Here is an 18,597-nt window from a genome sequence, read left to right on the forward strand (position 1 = left end):
GCCGTTGGATTTTACCCTATAGAGAGGAGCAATGGCTCTGAAAATGTTGCGGTACAAATGCAGATCCACACAAAACCCCTTAGTTTAGTCATTGCCCATCAAGGTGAAGGCTGCTCTTGTCCTAGGTAACGACAAAGAGCTCTGCCACTTCATTCCTTTCCTTGCTGGCAGGTTGCTGTCTCTGACAATGGAGAGCCAGCCCTGAAGTCCACCAGCAGAGTTGTGATACAAGTCCTGGATGCCAATGACAGCCCTCCCAGTTTCCCCCACAAGCTCTTCATGGTGCAGCTCCCCGAGAGAGATGCCTCAGAGACACCACTGCCAGTGTACAGGCTGATTGCTTCAGACCGCGACCAGGGCCAGAACAGCCAGATCACCTACACCATCGAGGAGGAGGAGGAAGGGATATTCACCATCAACCCCACAACCGGCATGGTGTCCTCCAGGAAAGCTTTCCCTGCCTCTGAATACAACATACTCACGGTGAGAGGAGAGGGAAACACAGAGACACTGAGAAGAGATGGGTGGAGAGGGAAAGAGAGGAAAGGCTGGAGAAACAGAGAATATAAAAGGAAAGAGATGGAGAAAATGCAGCAGTGGGAGGAGAGCTTAGAGACTTGGGTTACAGGGAGAGAAACTAGGAGGGAATTGTGTGAAATATAGAAGGTAAGAAGCTATTAGGAATGGAAGATAAGCTTAAAATTAACTGTCCAGCCTACTCAGAGATGAGCACAATGATCCATGATCCCGTATGAATGTTGACCTAGACCTGAACTGTCTTTGGGTTTCAGTGCTGCCTCCATTTGGCAGCCTGATCAGGCCATGGGGCTTGGATACAGGTTTAAAGCCCTCCCACACTCTGTGGGTCCTTGTAGCAAGACTTGTGATCCAGGTCTGTGCTGTGGATTGAGCTTGGCAGCTCTACTTGATAATCAAGAGGAATTTGGGTTGCATGGCTCTACCTTGGAATCAGCCAGAGCGTGGCCCGCTGGGTCAAGATGTGTTTTGTGGGATGTTGGCCACGCTCAGACCTGAAACTCCTGGTGGGTGGGAGAAGCAGCTTCCTATGGGCTAAATCCTGACTGCATGTGCATTTCCCGGCAGGTCAAGGCAACAGACGGCGGCAGCCCACCACTATCCTCCCATGTGCGGCTTCACATCAGCTGGGTTGCCCGGCCCGGCCCTTCCTCGGAGCCCCTAGCTTTCGATGAACCCCATTTTAACTTTGCCGTGATGGAAACAGATCCTGTAAACCATATGGTGGGAGTGATCAGCATTGAAATGGGCCCCAGCCAAGTGTGGTTTAATATCACAGGTGAGACACAGAAATGAAACAAGGGCAGCGGTGCCTGGCAGGCTTTGCCCCAGCTCCCTTTGGCTTTCAGCACTCACATGCCCGAGCTAATGAAGCTGTTTGCTTTAGGTGCAGGTGAGCTACAGGGAAAGATTTCTCACAGACACTAAAAGGCTTCAACAGCCATAGATAAAGCTGCTCGTGCCAAGGGCGGTTATTTAACACACTCTTTAAATGACATTGTGGGACTTGCCAGTGTTTGAGGTGTTCTCCAGTGTCACACGAAAGGCAAGGCATGCCAGTGCCAGCTCCTCCTGGGAATCAAGTAACACTACTGCTTGTGGTAAAACAGCCTGCGAGGAGCCAGGTGTCTAGCTATTGCAGATATGCCCCATCCCATAGTCTGAGTAGGGAGCCAAAAGGGAAGGACTCCTCAACAATGGTGGGGCTCTCGCTTTCACTTCACAGCATCCCAAGGGATGACTTAGACATGAAACATGAAGCAGCTCTAGGGCCTCCTCTAATACACAGGATGCTGGGGCAGAGGGGACGTGGGCTGTCACCCCAGAGGACTCATCAGGCAGCACATGTGCAGAACTGGTCCTGCGAACGAGGGCCAATTGTGCTCATGTAATTTGGTGTTTTGAAGTGGTGCCCCAATCTGCCTCGCGCAGCCTTTCCCTTACACTGCCTGCAGGGCTTGCCCTGTCAGACAAGGCTGTAATTGGGTGAGTGAACAGTTTTTCCTGTTACTGTGCTGGGGAAGGATAATGGTGTATAAGTACAATTAAGCAAGAGATACAGTGCTACAAGGAGCAGACAACATCAGTGCAAGGCTTATCTGGCATTAGTAGTGTCTGCTTGGGTTTGCGGAGCTAACGGTATATTCCTGTGAACGTTATCCCATCGTTTCCCTGCTGAATGCTTCCCTGTGTGCTCAAACTCATCTTTGCCAATTCCTAGTGCACCAAGCGCTACTCATGGCTGACTTTGTTACTGTACTGGTGGAAGAGAACAGGATTTCATTTTCCCTGACAGAGAAGTGAAGCATCACCAAGAAGGTGATGCAGAGATCCAGCAGCCTTCACACCTCTTTCAAAAGCTCACCTTTCCCAGAGCACAAAGGCTCTGTCACTGAGGTTGATGGTGCATCATCAGCATCTTAATCTCTCTCCTTTGGTACTATGAAAAGGGACCATCTCTCTTTTTTCTCAGGGAAGGGCATCCATGGGTCTTTCTTTTCCTGCTTCTTTCTATCTCCTTCCAAGCAGGCAGATGGTGGTCCAGAAGGCTGGAAACCACTCCAGTATGTGATTTAACAACCATCCAAGATTTTCCCGGCTGGTAAGAGAATAAAACAGAATCCAGAACATCCAATAGCTGGGAAGGGAGAAGTTGAGACCAGAGATAAATACAGAAAACTGCTTCTACTTCTCCATATCTCAGAACACATTTCACATGCAATAGAGAATAACAGGCCATGAGCAAGCGAGGCATGAGAAAGGAGCTTTCATGCCAGAGCTGAACAGCAGTAGTGTGAGGGACAGCCTTCTGCTGCTGAGCTGCTCAGGCCTGTGGTTCCCTGCACTATGCAGCCATCTGGGTTGGAGGCAACAGGCTCTGCTCACCCTGGAAGCACCTTCTGCCTGCCCAACTGTTCCAGTACCGGGCTCCTTCAGGTAGCTCCCAGGCACCCAACTGTGCCAACGAAGACCACCACTGGTATGCCCACAGTGTGACCTTGAATTAGAAGCCAGCAAGAGCCTTGTTCAGCACTGCAGGTCCCTGATCCATGTGATGCTGCATAGCTGGAGACCTTGTGCAAATAAATCAATGATCAAACATGCCTGTTGTAAATCTAGCCAGGACATCATATGCATATGTGCATCCCTGCCCTTCTCCTCCTCATTGTCCCTAATTCACTCACCTTCCCTTTTGTACTCCTTTGTCAACATCTGTGACTGCCCCTTTGTTCAGCTTCTCCATGTCCTCCCTGTCTCCTGTGTTCATCTATCACATTTCATATTGAGTTTCCAGATTTGGGAAAACTTCTATGGCACTGTTCCCGACCTAGCTGTGGCCAAAGAGGTACAGCTAGAGTGAATGCCTACACATCCCCATTCAGAGTGTATTGCCTGGCATGCCACGCATCCGTGTCTGGGCTTGAGCTCCTTGTGTGGTTTGTGTATGGTGTCTGGAGGGGAAATCCTCATCCTTCAGATCTCCAGGCAGCTCCTAGAATCCCTTCCACCTGCAGCTTGCTCCAGACAGAAATGTAACTGTAATTGCCCCCGTTTCCTTTTCTCATTTCTCCCTTATCGCAGGTGGTGACGATGACATGGATTTTGACATTGAAAAGAGTACAGGCAGCATGGTCATTGCAAGACCCCTTGATGCAAGGAAGAAGTCAAGTTATAACCTGACAGTAGAAGTCACCGATGGGTCCACTACCATCAAAACGCAGGTAAAGCTTTTTCTTTAGTAGAGACCCCATTTAGAGTAAGTACATGCCAAAGGGAATCTTTCTTCTGACTCTGCTGAGCTCTGGATCAGATGCCAGGCACAAGGATCTCCTTACACTCTGATCTTATATTACACAGTGACCCAATCTTTCCTTAGTACCAAGCTAAGATTTTGTTTTTATGGTGCTGGAAACACAAATGATCTAGGAAAGCCTGCACCTTTCTTGCTGATCAGAGCCAGCACACAAGGGCACATCCACACCACCAGCCAAGCTGGGGTGGCAATTAACACTCCTAGACCTCAGCTTGCTCTCACTAGCTCAGGTTGATCCATAACATGGTTGGGATAACATGCTGAGATGTAAGGAAAATTCATATGCAGTTAGATCAGGCTTGGGTCCATGGTACCATGTCAAGGGTGTTCCTGAGACTTGCCCACATGTATAAAGCCAGCACAAACACATCTGCAAGAGGTGAGGTCAGGCCCTGCCCTGTGCTGCTCCAAGTGCGTGGAACATTGATAACATATCAGCACCAAGGTCCAGGGGTCAAGTGGTGCTACTGAAGAGATGCTGTTGTGTCCTCTGAGTTGCCATATGAAAAGCAAGCACTGGTGGAAGGCAGCACTTTGCTGCCAGGCATGTCTCTAAGCCCCAGCTAAAATGGCTGCTGAGATGTGCCCATCTTTACCTACCCTCAGGAGGGTTATTCAGGGCTTGATCTTTCACCAACCATCTTCTCCACACACAAGCAGCAGCCAAAGCTCCAGCCCTCACTGCACAGGAAGACACAGAACGTGAATCACCCGTCAGTGACGCTTACCGTGGGAGTTCACTGCGGAGGTTTGCAGGGGATGATGAGTGAGGAACGCTACCATTCCTGTGAAACCCAGTGCTAACGGATGGCTATCTATCTATCTCCACTATCTCCAAGTATTGTTCCAAATAAACAAACAAGGCCCCACCTTGCCCAGTGTGCATTCCCTGCCACCTTGCATTTCATCCCTACATTTATTTTGGCACTCAAGCCTGCTAGCAGATGTCAGAAAACCTGCTTGTACAAAACACCCATGGCATGTTCAGGTTTGCCAAAGGAAGCAAATTATTACAGTTGGTTGGGACTTCCTAAGATGCAGCGAACACACCAACAGGGGGGTCAGGACAGTCAGGGTAGGAGACCAGACAGAAGAAACTAGGTGACTTTGCAGGCAGCATTCAGTCTGGCCATTCACAGGGGTTTGCTGTTAAACACAAAGGGGAAGATTTAGCTATCTAAAAATTATAGACTACAAACTTTGCTTCTGCGTAACTTCTCCATGTGCTGCTCTTAAGACAGGCCAGCCTTTCCTGCCTTTACCAAACACCCCCCCCTCTCTGCCAGCTTTCTGGTGCGTAGTTAATGAAGGCTGGTGTGGAGGCACCAGCCAGCAAAGCTGGCACCACCACTGAGCAACTGCTACTTTTCATGGCAGGCTGTGATGCCAAGTGCAGGCACGTTCAGTCTGAATGGCTTGCCAGACTGGAGAGATTAAAAAATGAGAGGAAGCAAACTGAAACTCACTAAGGGAAGGCACAGCAGGCATTCCATGGGGAGAAGGACAAAAAGGTTCCCAGTCACCATGCATGGCAAAGCCCCAAGAGTTAGAAAGCTGTGATGGTTACAAGAGCACAGCTACACCCAAGAGCAATTGGTAGCTGAGATTTTACGTGGCTGCATAAGTCAGGTTGCTCCTGTGTCTCTGCTGCTCTCATCACACTGTCTCCCCCACAGGCATTTATCCATGTGATCGACATCAACCAGCACCGTCCCCAGTTCCTGGAGAGCCATTACGAAGTAAGGATTCCCGAGGGTACCCCCTCAGGGAGGGAAATCCTTCAAGTCAGTGCAACAGACAAGGATAAAGGCAAGGGGCTCATCTACACCATCCATGGCAGCGTGGACCCCAAAAGCGCAAGACTTTTCCAGTTGGATCCAAGTAGCGGGGTCCTCACAACAGCGGAAGGCTTCAGTTCCCATCCTGTGTCTCAGCACACCCTAACAGTGATGGTGAGTCCTAGGCACACCCTGCTGAGTCCATCAGCTTGGCCGGGATATATGGGTCGCTGGAGAAGTTAGAACTGGTTGTAGTCTTTGAGGGAGGATTTGTCTAGAGCAACGGGGAAGAGGATAGCAGGGTGTTAACCTTTACTACAGAACCATCCTGGATAAATCCATGTAACACCCTGCTTCCTTCTAACTAAGTGCTGAGCTCTTCACCTGCTGATTTCCTCGGAGAGCCACAGCATTCTTCTACAGGAAAGTACAGTGAATAATTGTTAACGTTTGGTTTCAAGTTGAGTGTTTGTGCTGAAACTTACAGGCTCTTTCCCTTCCAAGGGAAAACACCACTCTTTGTAAGAGTCCTGATGAGCGACCTGGAAGCCTGTTCAGGCAAGGCTACTGCTCTGAGTGTGACCGTACCTGCCTTCCTCTGTCCTTCAGGTACGAGACCAGGAGGTCCCCATCAAAAGGAACTTCGTTCGAGTCACCATCCGTGTGGAGAACAGCAACCTCCACCCTCCGCAGTTCAGCAGCGTCCATTACGAAGCAGAAGTCCTGGACTCAGCAGTGGTGGGCACAGAGGTCATACAAGTCAGAGCCCTGGATCAGGACCAAGGAGCCAATGCTGAAATCCACTACTCCCTTCAGGCAGGTGAGAGCCATGCAACAAGACTGTTTAAGCTATGAACATGCCTATGTTTCCATGCCCTACCAGGTGGCCAGAGAGTTGACCAGGTTTCTCTAGCTGTTGCAATGAACAGTAAATGGCTGCACAGTTCTTAATGTGATTTTCTTGCTATCCTAGAGAAAATATAGAGCGAGCATGTAATTTTCATATTATGGAATATTACTAGCATCTTTGTTTGAGAATACAGTTCCATGTTGAGTCACTATTCTAAGAAAAAAAGTGACGAGTTAGAACAACTTAAAATCCTCTCTTCTCATCCATGGGAACTGAGGGAGGGATCCCTATTCAGTTGTTAGACAAAAGCACTCCAATTCCCACAAGAGTCATCATCACTTCCACCATTTCTACCAAGAAATACATTCTTGAGGCATGGTAAGCACCCTCTCGGCATTGGTTGATGGTGGTTTTGGGTCATACAAGCTCAGTGGGCAAGTATTTTATCATTCATTCTAAAGGTTAAGAAAATGTTTATGGCTGTGCCACACTGCCTGTTCAGCAAGCAAATTCTTTACAGGAGACAAACCATCCTTTGCTGCATCTTTCTCACTGCAATTTAGATCAAGGACTGAGGAATTTAATTGCTCCTGAAGTATTGGTAATTATAAGCATGACAGGGCTTGAAAGAACTAGTACAGTCTGTGCTACCATGTTCTGCACACGAGGTAAAAGCTTCAATACATGCTCTGCCACCACTAAATATGCTCAAATTAGAAGGGTATTTATCTCTAATTTACATTTTGATTGAATTGAAAGTTATCGCATAGATCTCAATGGGTTCATTGTTCTTAGAATTAAAATTATTTAGAAATTAATGAAGATCGCTGTCTCCCAGTGAAAGTAGCAGATGTTAATTAGGTCTGAAGGCAGGAGCATTTGTGGAAAAGAAGCACAGAAAAAACAAAGCCAATAGGGTGTCTACATACTTCACTTTATAATTTCTCTTCTTGCAGGTAATGGGGAAGGTTTCTTTAGCATCGACCCATATTCTGGAATTATTACAGTTGCCCAGAAACTGGACCCATCCAGGCAGGAGCGATTTACTCTTATTGCAAAGGCAGAAGATCAGGGGTTCCCCCAGCTTAAAGATTCTGCTACGGTACATGTCCGCATCCGACCCTCTGATCGGACCCCTCCAAAATTTCCAGAGGCCGAATACATCACAGAGATCAGTGAATCTACTGCTGTTGGCTCTCCTCTTATCCAGGTTTCAGCCACAAGCTTGTCACCAGTCAGCTATGAAATAAAAGATGGAAACGGAGATGGAGTGTTCTCCATGAACTATCAGTCTGGCCTTATTTCCACTCAGAAGAGCTTAGATTTTGAGCAGGTATCCTTTTACCAGTTGAAAGTCCGTGGCACCAACATGGCTGGAGCATTTATGGACACAGTGGTACTTATTTATGTCATAGATGAGAATGACAATGTGCCCATCTTCGTTAAACCTTCCTTCATTGGCTGGATCATGGAGAATGCTCCATCACAAAGCATGGTTCTGGATGAAAGCAATGCTCCCCTCGTGACCCATGCAACAGATGCTGATCAAGACTCCAATGCTTTGCTGGTCTATGAAATTTTGGAACCGGAAGCACTGAAATACTTCACAGTAGATCCCAGCACAGGGACACTGACCAGTCGTGCTGACATAGACTATGAGCTCACCCCAGTTTTCCACTTCAGTGTACATGCCCATGACAGTGGAAGTCCCAGCTTATTTGCATCCAAGCCAGCCAAGGTCACAATCCATGTTAAAGATGTGAACGATTCACCTCCAGTCTTTCTCAGAGACACTTACGAGCTTTCTGTCTTGCTACCTGCCCACTCAGGGATGGAACTTTTGTCAGTGCGGGCAACAGATGCGGATTCAGAGGTGACCTACAGCATCGTGGAAGGGAACCTTGATAATGCTTTCTATATTAGCCCACTGACAGGTCTCATCTCCATTCTTAATGCTACTGGCCTGGGAAGCTACCGAGAACTTACAGTCAGAGCTGGTGATGGCTTATATAAAAGTACTGCTCTTGTTAAGCTGAATTTAACTCAAGCACAAGGTACAGGCTTAAAATTTGATCACGAGGTATATACAGCGACTGTGATGGAGAACTCTACCGATGAGAAGACTCTCACCATTCTTGGGGTCAAGGGATATCAGCTAAATGAACCACTTTTCTACTCACTTTTGAATGGGAAGGAAAGATTCAAAATGATCCAGGCATCTGGAGTACTCCAGACCAAGGGTGTCAAGTTTGACCGTGAAACACAAGACATGCATGAGGTGGCTGTGGAAGTGAAGGACAACAGGAAACCACCAAGAGTGTCCCAAGCCACAGTCAAGGTTTATGTAGAGGATGTCAATGACAATCCACCACAGTTTGAGAACGTGCCGTATTACACCTCGGTGCAGGACGGCACAGAGCCAGGTGATGTACTTTTTCAGGTGTCAGCCACAGACAAAGACATAGGGGATAACGGAGCCATTACGTACTCACTTGCAGAGGACTACAAATACTTTTGGATTGACCCCTACCTAGGAGACATCTCACTTAAGAAGCCTCTTGATTATCAAGCTTTAAATAAATACAACCTCAGAGTCATTGCTAAGGACAAAGGCGAGCCTCCCCTTCATGCTGAAGAAGAGGTTGTGATCAGTGTGAGGAACAAATCCAACCCTCTGTTCCAAAGCCTGTATTACCGAGTGAAGGTGCCCGAAAACATCCCCCTGTACACATCCATCCTCCACATGCAGGCTCGCAGCCCTGAGGGCTTGCGCCTCATCTACAACATTGTGGAAGAAGACTCCCTGAAACTGTTTAGCACTGACTTCAAGACTGGTGTCCTCACTGTCACAGGTCAGCTGGACTATGAGCTAGAGAAAAAGCACACATTCACAGTTAGAGCCACAGACACAGCACTAGGATCCTATTCAGAAGCCAGAGTAGAGGTGGAGGTAGAGGACATTAATGACAACCCCCCCATATTTTCGCAGGTCATCTACACAGCGTCTGTCTCAGAGAGCTTGCCAGCACAAACCCCTGTTATCCAGCTCTTTGCTTCTGATAAGGATTCAGGCAGAAACAAAGTGGTTTCCTATCAGATCTTGGATGATGGTTCAGATGCTACCAAGTTCTTCAATATTGATGCCAGCACAGGACAAATAACAACAGCTCAACCACTTGATTATGAAACAAATCAGCAGTTTCGCATGAAAGTAAGAGCTGCAGATCATGGGAATCCTCCACTTAGCAGCGATGCCCTGGTGATCATAGATGTGACAGACATCAATGACAACCCCCCTGAGTTCAGCCAGCTTCAGTATGAAGCCAAGATAAGCGAAATGGCTACATGTGGGCACATTGTGATAAAAGTCCAGGCTCTCGACCCCGACAGTGGAGACACCAACCGACTGGAGTATGTGATACTTTCAGGCAATGACAATAGGCATTTCACTATCAACAGCACTTCGGGAATAATATCCATGTTCAACCGCTGCAAAAAGGACTTGGAATCAGCTTACAACCTCAGAGTTTCTGCTTCAGATGGAGTTTTCAAGAGCACTGTGCCTGTGTACATCAACACCACCAATGCCAACAAATACAGCCCTTCTTTTCGGCAGAACGTGTACGAGGCAGAGCTGGCAGAAAATGCTGAGATAGGTACCAAAGTGATAGAGCTGCTGGCTATTGACCCAGACGGTGGCCCGTATGGCACCATAGACTATACCATCATAAATAAACTTGCCCATGAGAAGTTCTCCATAGACAATAAAGGCTGTATTTCCACCCTGCAAAAACTGGACAGGGAAAATTCAACAGAGAGAGTTATTGCCATTAAAGTCATGGCTAAGGATGGAGGTGGGAAGGTGGCGTTCTGCACAGTCAAAATAATCCTTACAGATGAGAATGACAACCCACCTCGGTTCAAAGCCTCTGAATACACACTGTCCATCCAGTCCAACGTAAGTAAAGGCTCCCCTGTCATCCAGGTACTGGCTTATGATGCTGATGAAGGTGCAAATGCAGATGTCATTTACTCTGTTGACTCTGTGGAGGATGTGGCAGAAGACCTTGTGGAGATCAATGCTGCCACTGGGGTTGTTAAGGTCAAGGAGAGCCTTGTTGGGTTAGAAAACAGAGCTTTTAACTTCAAGGTGAAAGCTGAAGATGGCAGACCCCCTCACTGGAACTCCCTTGTCCCAGTGAATCTTCAGATTGTCCCCAGGGAGGTGACATTGCCGAGGTTTTCTGAGCCCCTTTATACATTCTCTGCATCTGAGGATCTTCCAGAGGGATCAGAAATTGGGTCAGTCAAAGCTTTTGCGGAGGATCCCATCATATACAGCTTGGTGAAGGGAACCACTACAGAAAGCAACAAGGATGAGGTATTCACACTGGATGAACAAACAGGGGCTTTGAAAGTCAAAAAGGCCATGGATCATGAGACCACCAAATGGTACCAGATTGATGTTATGGCTCACTGCTCGCATCAGGAGACGGAGCTGGTCTCTCTGGTCTCTGTGAACATCCAAGTGCAAGACGTCAATGACAACAGACCTGTTTTTGAGGCAGACCCCTACAAAGCCTTTGTCATGGAGAACATGCCATCAGGAACCACAGTGATTCAGGTGACAGCTATCGACCAGGACATGGGAAGTGACGGACAAGTGACCTACAGTCTGGAAGCAGAATCTGGCAACCTCCGAGGACTCTTCACCATTGATGGTGAGAGTGGGTGGATCACCACACTGAAAGAGCTGGACTGCGAAGATCAGGACATCTATCGGTTCTATGTGGTGGCCACTGACCATGGCAGGAAAGTCCAGCTCTCTTCCCAAACCCTGGTGGAGGTCACTGTCTCTGATGACAACGATAATGCTCCACAGTTCACCTCAGACTTCTATAAAGGATCGGTAATCGAGAACGCAGAGCCAGGGCAAGTGGTTGTCACACTGAGTACCATTGATGCAGACATCTCCGAGCACAACCGCAGGGTCACATGCTACATAACTGGTGAGTCTTACCTGGCTTTAAATAGTCAGTGACAAAGAACAGAGTATCAGCTCAGAGCAAGGATTTGATGCCTTGTCTGACGGAAATAGCGTTATACTGACAGTCCTATCAGAAGCAGGAGATGAAGCCCGAGCTCTGTCATGAGTTCATGATAGTTAAATGAGTCCGGGGTATCCAAAACTCTATAGTAATTAACTGCAGTGGGTGGAATTATCATTATAGTAAGTATCTCACCACTGAATCGTCCTATTTAGTTGGAAATAAATGAATATGTGTAAGTAATTACACAGTACTGTAAATACATTTATTTACACTTTCTTAACAGAGGAATAATTAAGATGGTGTAATTGTAATACCTGTTGGAAAGACAGAAGCGGTGGTACAGTAGAAAGTTTTTCTCACATAGATACTGTGATCTGTATTTAAGTTCTTTGACCCAGCTTTTTCTCCTGCAGAAGGTGCAGTCAGTTCACACATCACATATGTACAGCCTGCATTTATTTCTTAATAACTATATATATATATATGTATATGCACATAGGATGCTTATAACTTTCTGGTATTAAATGTCTTTCCTGTGAAGCCACTTTGACACTGACTTAATGAACAAGCAGACCTCAGAAGGCTGAAGTTAACCACTCTGCATACTCATGGATATTTGAAACTGTCATGTCAATCTTAAGAGATGGTTTTGGCTAATGAGAAATACTAAAAGATGACTCTTGCACCCCTGAAACATCAGTCGCGTCAGCTAAAACTAACCACTGCTTCAAAACAACAACAAAGTTACACTGGAATGTTTGTTGTGCATCTGCACAAGTAGAAGCTTGATTTTATGGTACTTTTTGACCCCAAAGGGTCTTTCTCAGACCTGAAACAGATATTTCAAATTAAAATGTTCTTTCAGACTCAAATATGGACCCTTCAGGGTCAACGCATTTAGCCAGATCATGCTGCAACCTGTTATCTATTACTGTAACCATCCAAAACAGAGGAAGAATGCTGGTACTTTCAGTTGGTTTATGGCATGCCTAGCTATTTACAGGCCTTTGGGGGGAAATATTCAATCCATTTATGTATTTGCATTTCTGCCATCTTACAAGTAGTAGTAACTTCCAATTACTTTAAACCTGAGAGAATGCACGCTTATGTTAGTGGTGAATACCATGTGCTCCCTCTACTAGGTACTTACAAGCACAGGTCAGACTCTACCCATAAGCATATAAATACAACTGCAGTATAGCACAGCAGCAAAAGAAAGGACATGGTGAACAAAGAGCCTAGCTCCCTGTTGTTCATATGCATTGATTTCAAATACACAGAAACTAAATCTGAGCATAGGCTGGAGTGTCCCAGCATCAGAAGAAGAGCTAGCAGAGGTCTCATTGTGCCTCCAGTTTCACCACCTCATCACCACAGTGTAAATGAAAGCAGAAAGAGGGTGAATTTAATTTACCCTGATGTACAAGGCCCTCCAGAGTCTAACACAAACAAGCCCTGCAGCCAACTCCCTTTGTTGCCTCCCATCACCTAATGTGCTCCCTCCTTCTGTGCAATGGCATGAGTTCAGCAGAGGACACCAGAGCCTTGCCAGAAGAGAAGGATTCTCCAGAACCAACATCTACCCATTTAAAATCATTTCTGTGTCACATAAGTAGGAGCAGCTTGAATCTGGTGGACCAGAGAGCCTGCCTAAGTCTGGATTTCCCTGTCTCTCATCATTTGGCTGTTACAGAATGAAAAAGTAGCCCCAGAAAGCATAGCTATATATTAAATACATCTGTAGGTTAAAAGGAAGTACAACTATACACAGTACTATAACAGTAAGATTCAACCAAAGTCTGCAGGGTATTTGCAACTCCCAGATCCCTTTAGGAGCATGCACCAAGAAAGACTGACACTCTTTAGGAAGGTGAGACAATGTGGTTTTGAAGCAATGAATATGCAGGTGTGCAGAGCATTACAGAGACATTTTTACATCAGGAGTTGTTTCCTCCTTCCAGTGTAATATGCAGATAGTGAATAACAGAAACAGGCAGGGTATTTCTCAGCTGTGCCACGAGGAAGACCAAATGTTCCTCACCAGCCTGATACAACACCAGTGCCCATGCTGTGTCGCCACTGCAAGCCCTCAGCATCTCCTAAGGGACCGGTAGTGGACACATCTATATCCCCTTTCCTTACCGCTTCTGATTTTCAGCACTTCAAACACCTCTCTTCCTTCCCTCTTGTCTCCTTCTAGACGGAGATGTACTGGGGCAGTTCACAGTTAACCAAATTGAGGGAGAATGGACAATTTCTTCCAAAAAGCCTCTGGACAGAGAAGACACAGAGAAATACCTCCTCAAGGTTATGGCCTCTGATGGGAAATTTCAGGCTACCACTGAAGTAGAAATTTTTGTTCTGGATATCAATGACAACAGCCCTGAGTGTGGCCAGGTAAGACATGTCCTGGGACACTGGGGGCACAGGGGGAGGGTCTGGGAAGGAGAGAACACAGTAGCAAGGAAGAAAGAACAATAAGAGCATGTTAAGAGGGTTTGGCTTGTCATAATTCTTCTCACACGATCCTGTTGCTTTGATTATACTTAGCAATTTTAATTAAGCTGCATGTCAAGTGAGAACATTAAATCTAGCCTCCAAGCATGTTTGCCAGCAGTAAGTGAGCACCCAAGCATTATGAAGGGTAATTTTTTGGAGATAAACAATGCCAGGAAGCCTCCTGGGTAGGGGCATGTAAATTACTGAGTTTTATATCCTGCTTAGCTGAGAGATTCCCATCAGGAGTTTTGTTACTGTAGAGAGCTGATCGCTGGTATGGATGTTACCCATGGTGAGAAAGAACAGATGTGGTTACTTCCCAAAGGAGATTCAAAGGCTTGTGTGAAATGAGCTCACTGGTCCAGGTCCACACCCCAGCAGCCAGCAGTGAGGCACATTGTGTTCCCCTATGAACCACATGGTTCATCCTTCTCTGCAAAGCTGCTGCTAGTCTGTTCCCCCCTATATGGGATGAAGGTGTTTTGGAGATGGCTCAGAAGCCAATGACAGCTTTGTCCTTACCAGATATTCTACACTGGGAAAGTCTCTGAAGATGCTGTGCCGGGTCTTTTCATTTTGAAGATATCAGCAACTGACCCCGACGTCGGCAGCAATGCCCAGATAACGTACAGCCTCCATGGCCCTGGTGCAGAGGAGTTCCGGCTGGGCCCACATACAGGTGAGAGCAGGGCAAAGGGTGCTTTTATCCTCTTCCTCACCCACTCCCAAGACTGGCTCAACACTTACCTCCTCTTGAGCAGACAAAAGGACTGTTCGTTCCAGGTCTCCCAAGCTAGGATGGAATGGCAAACAGGCAGGTTTCTTGCAATATGGTATAGAGGAGAGGGAGCTCTGCATCTTCCTGCTGGCTTTCTTACAAATATTGGCACTGTTAAAATGAAGGGCCGACACTATTGCTAACAGCCAGGTCTCAAGGAGGAGAGATCAGCAAGTATTTGGCTTGAGCCAAAGGCACAAGTTCTGAACTCTAAGAAACATTTTATCAGTTCTTGGACAGTATATTTGCCCAAAGAGACATGATGATCATTCTAGAGATCACTTGGGGTTCATTTCATTGCAGAAAGCTTAGTGCAGTGGGGTTTATAAAGGCATTTAGAAGTACAATTTATATAGGAGCACTTTTATCCCAAGATGACATCTCTCGCATGAAGCTCAGCCCAACTTTCAGGACTCCTCATGCCAAGCTCTGCCAGGGCAGTGGCTGGCAGTGATCCGAGAACAGCCCCAAGCAACGTGGTGTGGACACATCACTGCTATTAGCTGGATTGCAAACGGTGTTCAAACACTGCCTGTTGTCTCCCACGGTTCAGCCAGGGAGGCAGCGTGCTTGAACCTCTCTGAGCTCTCCTAGGCTGCGGCTGCAGTTGCAGGAGACAAGACCATCTCCTATTCTTTCCAACAGGGGAGCTGACCACATCTGCACCTCTCGATCGTGAACAGAAACCTGTGTACCATCTTGTTGCCAAAGCAACTGATGGTGGAGGCCGTTCCTGCCAGGCAGATATAACACTGATTGTAGAGGACACGAACGACAATGCACCAAAATTCTTCCCTAGTCATTGTGCTGTGGCTGTTTTTGACAACACCACAACAAAGACACCCATCGCCGTGGTTGCTGCCAGAGACCTTGATGAAGGTGAGTCAGAATGGGATTTACTTTTTAGGAGAGTTCATCTTTCATCCTGAATAGAAACTTTTGAAACCTAGGGAAGGGCTACAGCGATGGGCATAGATGACTGAATCTTGGCGAAGATGTGCCTGGATCTCACTGCTGACGTGTTCTTGAATAGCAGGCTGGCATCAGCATTTCTGTGACCCTGTAGGTAGTACAGTATCTGTAGAAACATGCAAAGACAGACTGAGCACATACTCAGTGACTGTAACTGATCCACATTGCAAACTGTCACACACAATTTGTCTGGAACCCAAAATGGACAGAAGCTTTAGTAATGATGGAGATTGAGAATGAGCATCATAAGGAAAAAGGAGCTTTAAATCTGAATAATGTAAATGATATGGATGGAGAGGTCCTCGTGAAGATAAAAGGATTCTCAGAATCATAGGTAAGGCTCCTAAAAAAGAAACTTTCAGTAAACCTCTCCAGCAGAGACTGACTTCACAGTGACAGAGAAGCAAGATCCTATTTATCTGCTTTGGAAGCAGATATGAAGGGAAATTATGTTAAAAATCAAGGAAATTATGTTTAAAATCAAGGGAATTAAAAATGGGAAGCACCATGAAATGCAGATGGACGATACTGATGGGTTATGGTCAGGGTGGCTAGATGTCTGAACCTACAAGCGGACAGGGACAAACGTGATGTTCATACAGCCTCCGTTTTCCCTAGGAATTTAAGGCCATTAAGTGCACATAGTCCTAATAGATTAAAAACAAATATATAAACCCATCAGCATTCCTACCCATGCATTAATGCAGCCTGTCCCCTATGCTTCCAGGTCTCAATGCTGAGGTGGTCTATTCTCTGTCTGATTCTGCCAATGGGCACTTTTCAATTGAGGAAACCACGGGGGTGATCCGTCTGGAAAAGCCGCTGAAGGATTCGCAGCACTCAGCGTTTGAGCTGACAGTCTGTGCTACCGACCGGGGCACCCCGGAGCCCCTCTCTGCTCTTGGCACTGTCACTGTCTCCGTTGTGGATCTAAATGAGTATCTGCCTGTTTTCCTGGCCCCTGAATACGTGGCCATGGTAAAAGAAGACGTGGCTGTGGGTACAGAGGTGCTCAATTTGTCAGCCTTGACAAGGGACAATGCAGAAAACACAGAGATCAAGTATGAAATTGTGAATGGCAATGATCATGGGAAGTTCCAGCTCAACTCAAACACAGGTAAGACAATCTCATGCCTAAGCAGGTCCAGGTTGACCCAACATCAAAGGCTGTCTTTGTATGTGTCTTCTCTGGCTCCTCTCCATTTGACTTGCAAGTCTGCTCTTCTCTGCCTCTGCCCACCACAAGGGTAGGGAATACAGTCTTCTACTCTAAATTTTGTCAGCTAAGTCACTTAAGGAGTGATCCAAATCTTACTGAAATTAATGGAAAGAGTCTTGTTATATGTCTGGAACACGAAACAGGTGCGTGGGAATGAGGAATACGTGGAGAACCAGACAGGGAAAATTTTCCACTTCAAAATGTAGGAGAAGGTGATTTCATTTTAAAGCCTCTCCATCTTGGTCCCACAAGGAACCTGTAGCCCGGGTTAACAGGCAGCATTATGAGGTAGTGCTCAATGAATGTGGATAATCCCAACCTGTTAATCACAGGCAGGTGCTGAGCCAGGTTTACTAGCCAAATAAAGCACTGCTCTGTTTGCACAGCAGTCTGACAAGAACTGTTATCTATAGGCCCATGTTAGCTCCCTGAAACAAGTCCTTGGCTGCATCATCAATGGCCCTCTGCCCTTGGCTGCAACATCCTCTTCCATGGCACCTTCCTCAGCTTTTTTGCCCCCAAGGTTCTTGCTAATATTTCCACACCAATCTTCTTATTAGTTTGTACATCTTACAAGACACAGAACAGTATCTTTTCCAGAGAATAGTTTTGTGACAGTTTCAGTGCTGAACCCAGGAAAGCATCAAAACGCACACTAACATTCTGTCACCTGCTTCTTTTTTATCACTTCTGCTTTACATCTTCAGTACATGTTCTTCTTCATTTCAACCTTCTTTCAATGCTGCATCTCTAGCCTCACAAATCACAGCATCTCATTCCACGCCTTTTTCTCCTGTACAACTCTGCATCTACATCGCACAACTTTTCATCCTACCTATGACACAGTAGAGTGATTGTCTACTACTGCCTTGGTCACAGCTTTCAGTAGCACTGTTGGACTGTCTCCCTATCTTGTCCCAGATCTCTTCCAATCCAGATTTTTGTAGACATTCCAGAATTAAAGTTTCTTTCACTTGATACCAGAGTGAGGCAGGTTATGACAGAATCAGTTCAATTAGGGTTTGTATTGTGGGATGCCATGACCGTCAGTATTCTGACTTAACCAGAAGAGGTCAAAGTTAGGCATCACCTTCTCAGCTGGCAGTTTGACATTCATCTCAATATATCTCCAGTATTCCAATTCAATTCCAATTCCAGCTCCTCATTCAAAGTATCTTCTGTCCTTTTCTTTCCATCTGCCCACACAGGTGCCTTATACATAAATGGGAGCTTGGACTTTGAAGCAAGTCATGAGTATTACTTATCCATTGAGGGCACAAGGAAGGGCTCAGCTTCTCTCAGCGATGTGACCATGGTGGTGATCAACATAACCGACATCAATGACCATGCACCAGAGTTCATTCAAGACCCTTACTTTGCTGATATCCGGGAGGACGTTGCAGTTGGAGAAATCATCCTCACAGTATGATCACGAAGCTTTACCTGTTGTTTTACTTGTGCTATGCATTATTTACTCTTCTTTTGCACTTTACTTTTCCTTGTTGTAGCTGAGTTTATTCTTGAAAAAAAACCTAATGAATAACACTTACGTAAACCACCTTCCTTCTTCCTCTTCAATTGAGACAAACTCAAACCAACA

At 46.3% G+C, this 18,597-nt stretch overlaps 1 protein-coding gene across 1 annotated transcript in view; it reads left to right on the forward strand.

Annotated features, from left to right (window-relative positions):
• FAT2 (FAT atypical cadherin 2) overlaps nucleotides 1–18,597 on the forward strand; it is a 44,524-nt gene that overhangs the window by 11,675 nt on the left and 14,252 nt on the right. Inside the window, exons 4-14 of the mRNA XM_065690782.1 lie at nucleotides 172–483; nucleotides 1,105–1,315; nucleotides 3,619–3,758; nucleotides 5,527–5,802; nucleotides 6,238–6,448; nucleotides 7,435–11,487; nucleotides 13,730–13,926; nucleotides 14,554–14,707; nucleotides 15,452–15,685; nucleotides 16,506–16,895; nucleotides 18,206–18,420. Of these exons, the coding sequence (XP_065546854.1) occupies nucleotides 172–483; nucleotides 1,105–1,315; nucleotides 3,619–3,758; nucleotides 5,527–5,802; nucleotides 6,238–6,448; nucleotides 7,435–11,487; nucleotides 13,730–13,926; nucleotides 14,554–14,707; nucleotides 15,452–15,685; nucleotides 16,506–16,895; nucleotides 18,206–18,420 (6,393 nt within the window). The remainder of the gene's footprint in view (nucleotides 1–171; nucleotides 484–1,104; nucleotides 1,316–3,618; nucleotides 3,759–5,526; nucleotides 5,803–6,237; nucleotides 6,449–7,434; nucleotides 11,488–13,729; nucleotides 13,927–14,553; nucleotides 14,708–15,451; nucleotides 15,686–16,505; nucleotides 16,896–18,205; nucleotides 18,421–18,597) is intronic.

Source organism: Lathamus discolor, chromosome 10 (genome assembly GCF_037157495.1).
Source record: "Lathamus discolor isolate bLatDis1 chromosome 10, bLatDis1.hap1, whole genome shotgun sequence".
In the NCBI taxonomy this organism is placed as follows: domain Eukaryota; kingdom Metazoa; phylum Chordata; class Aves; order Psittaciformes; family Psittacidae; genus Lathamus; species Lathamus discolor.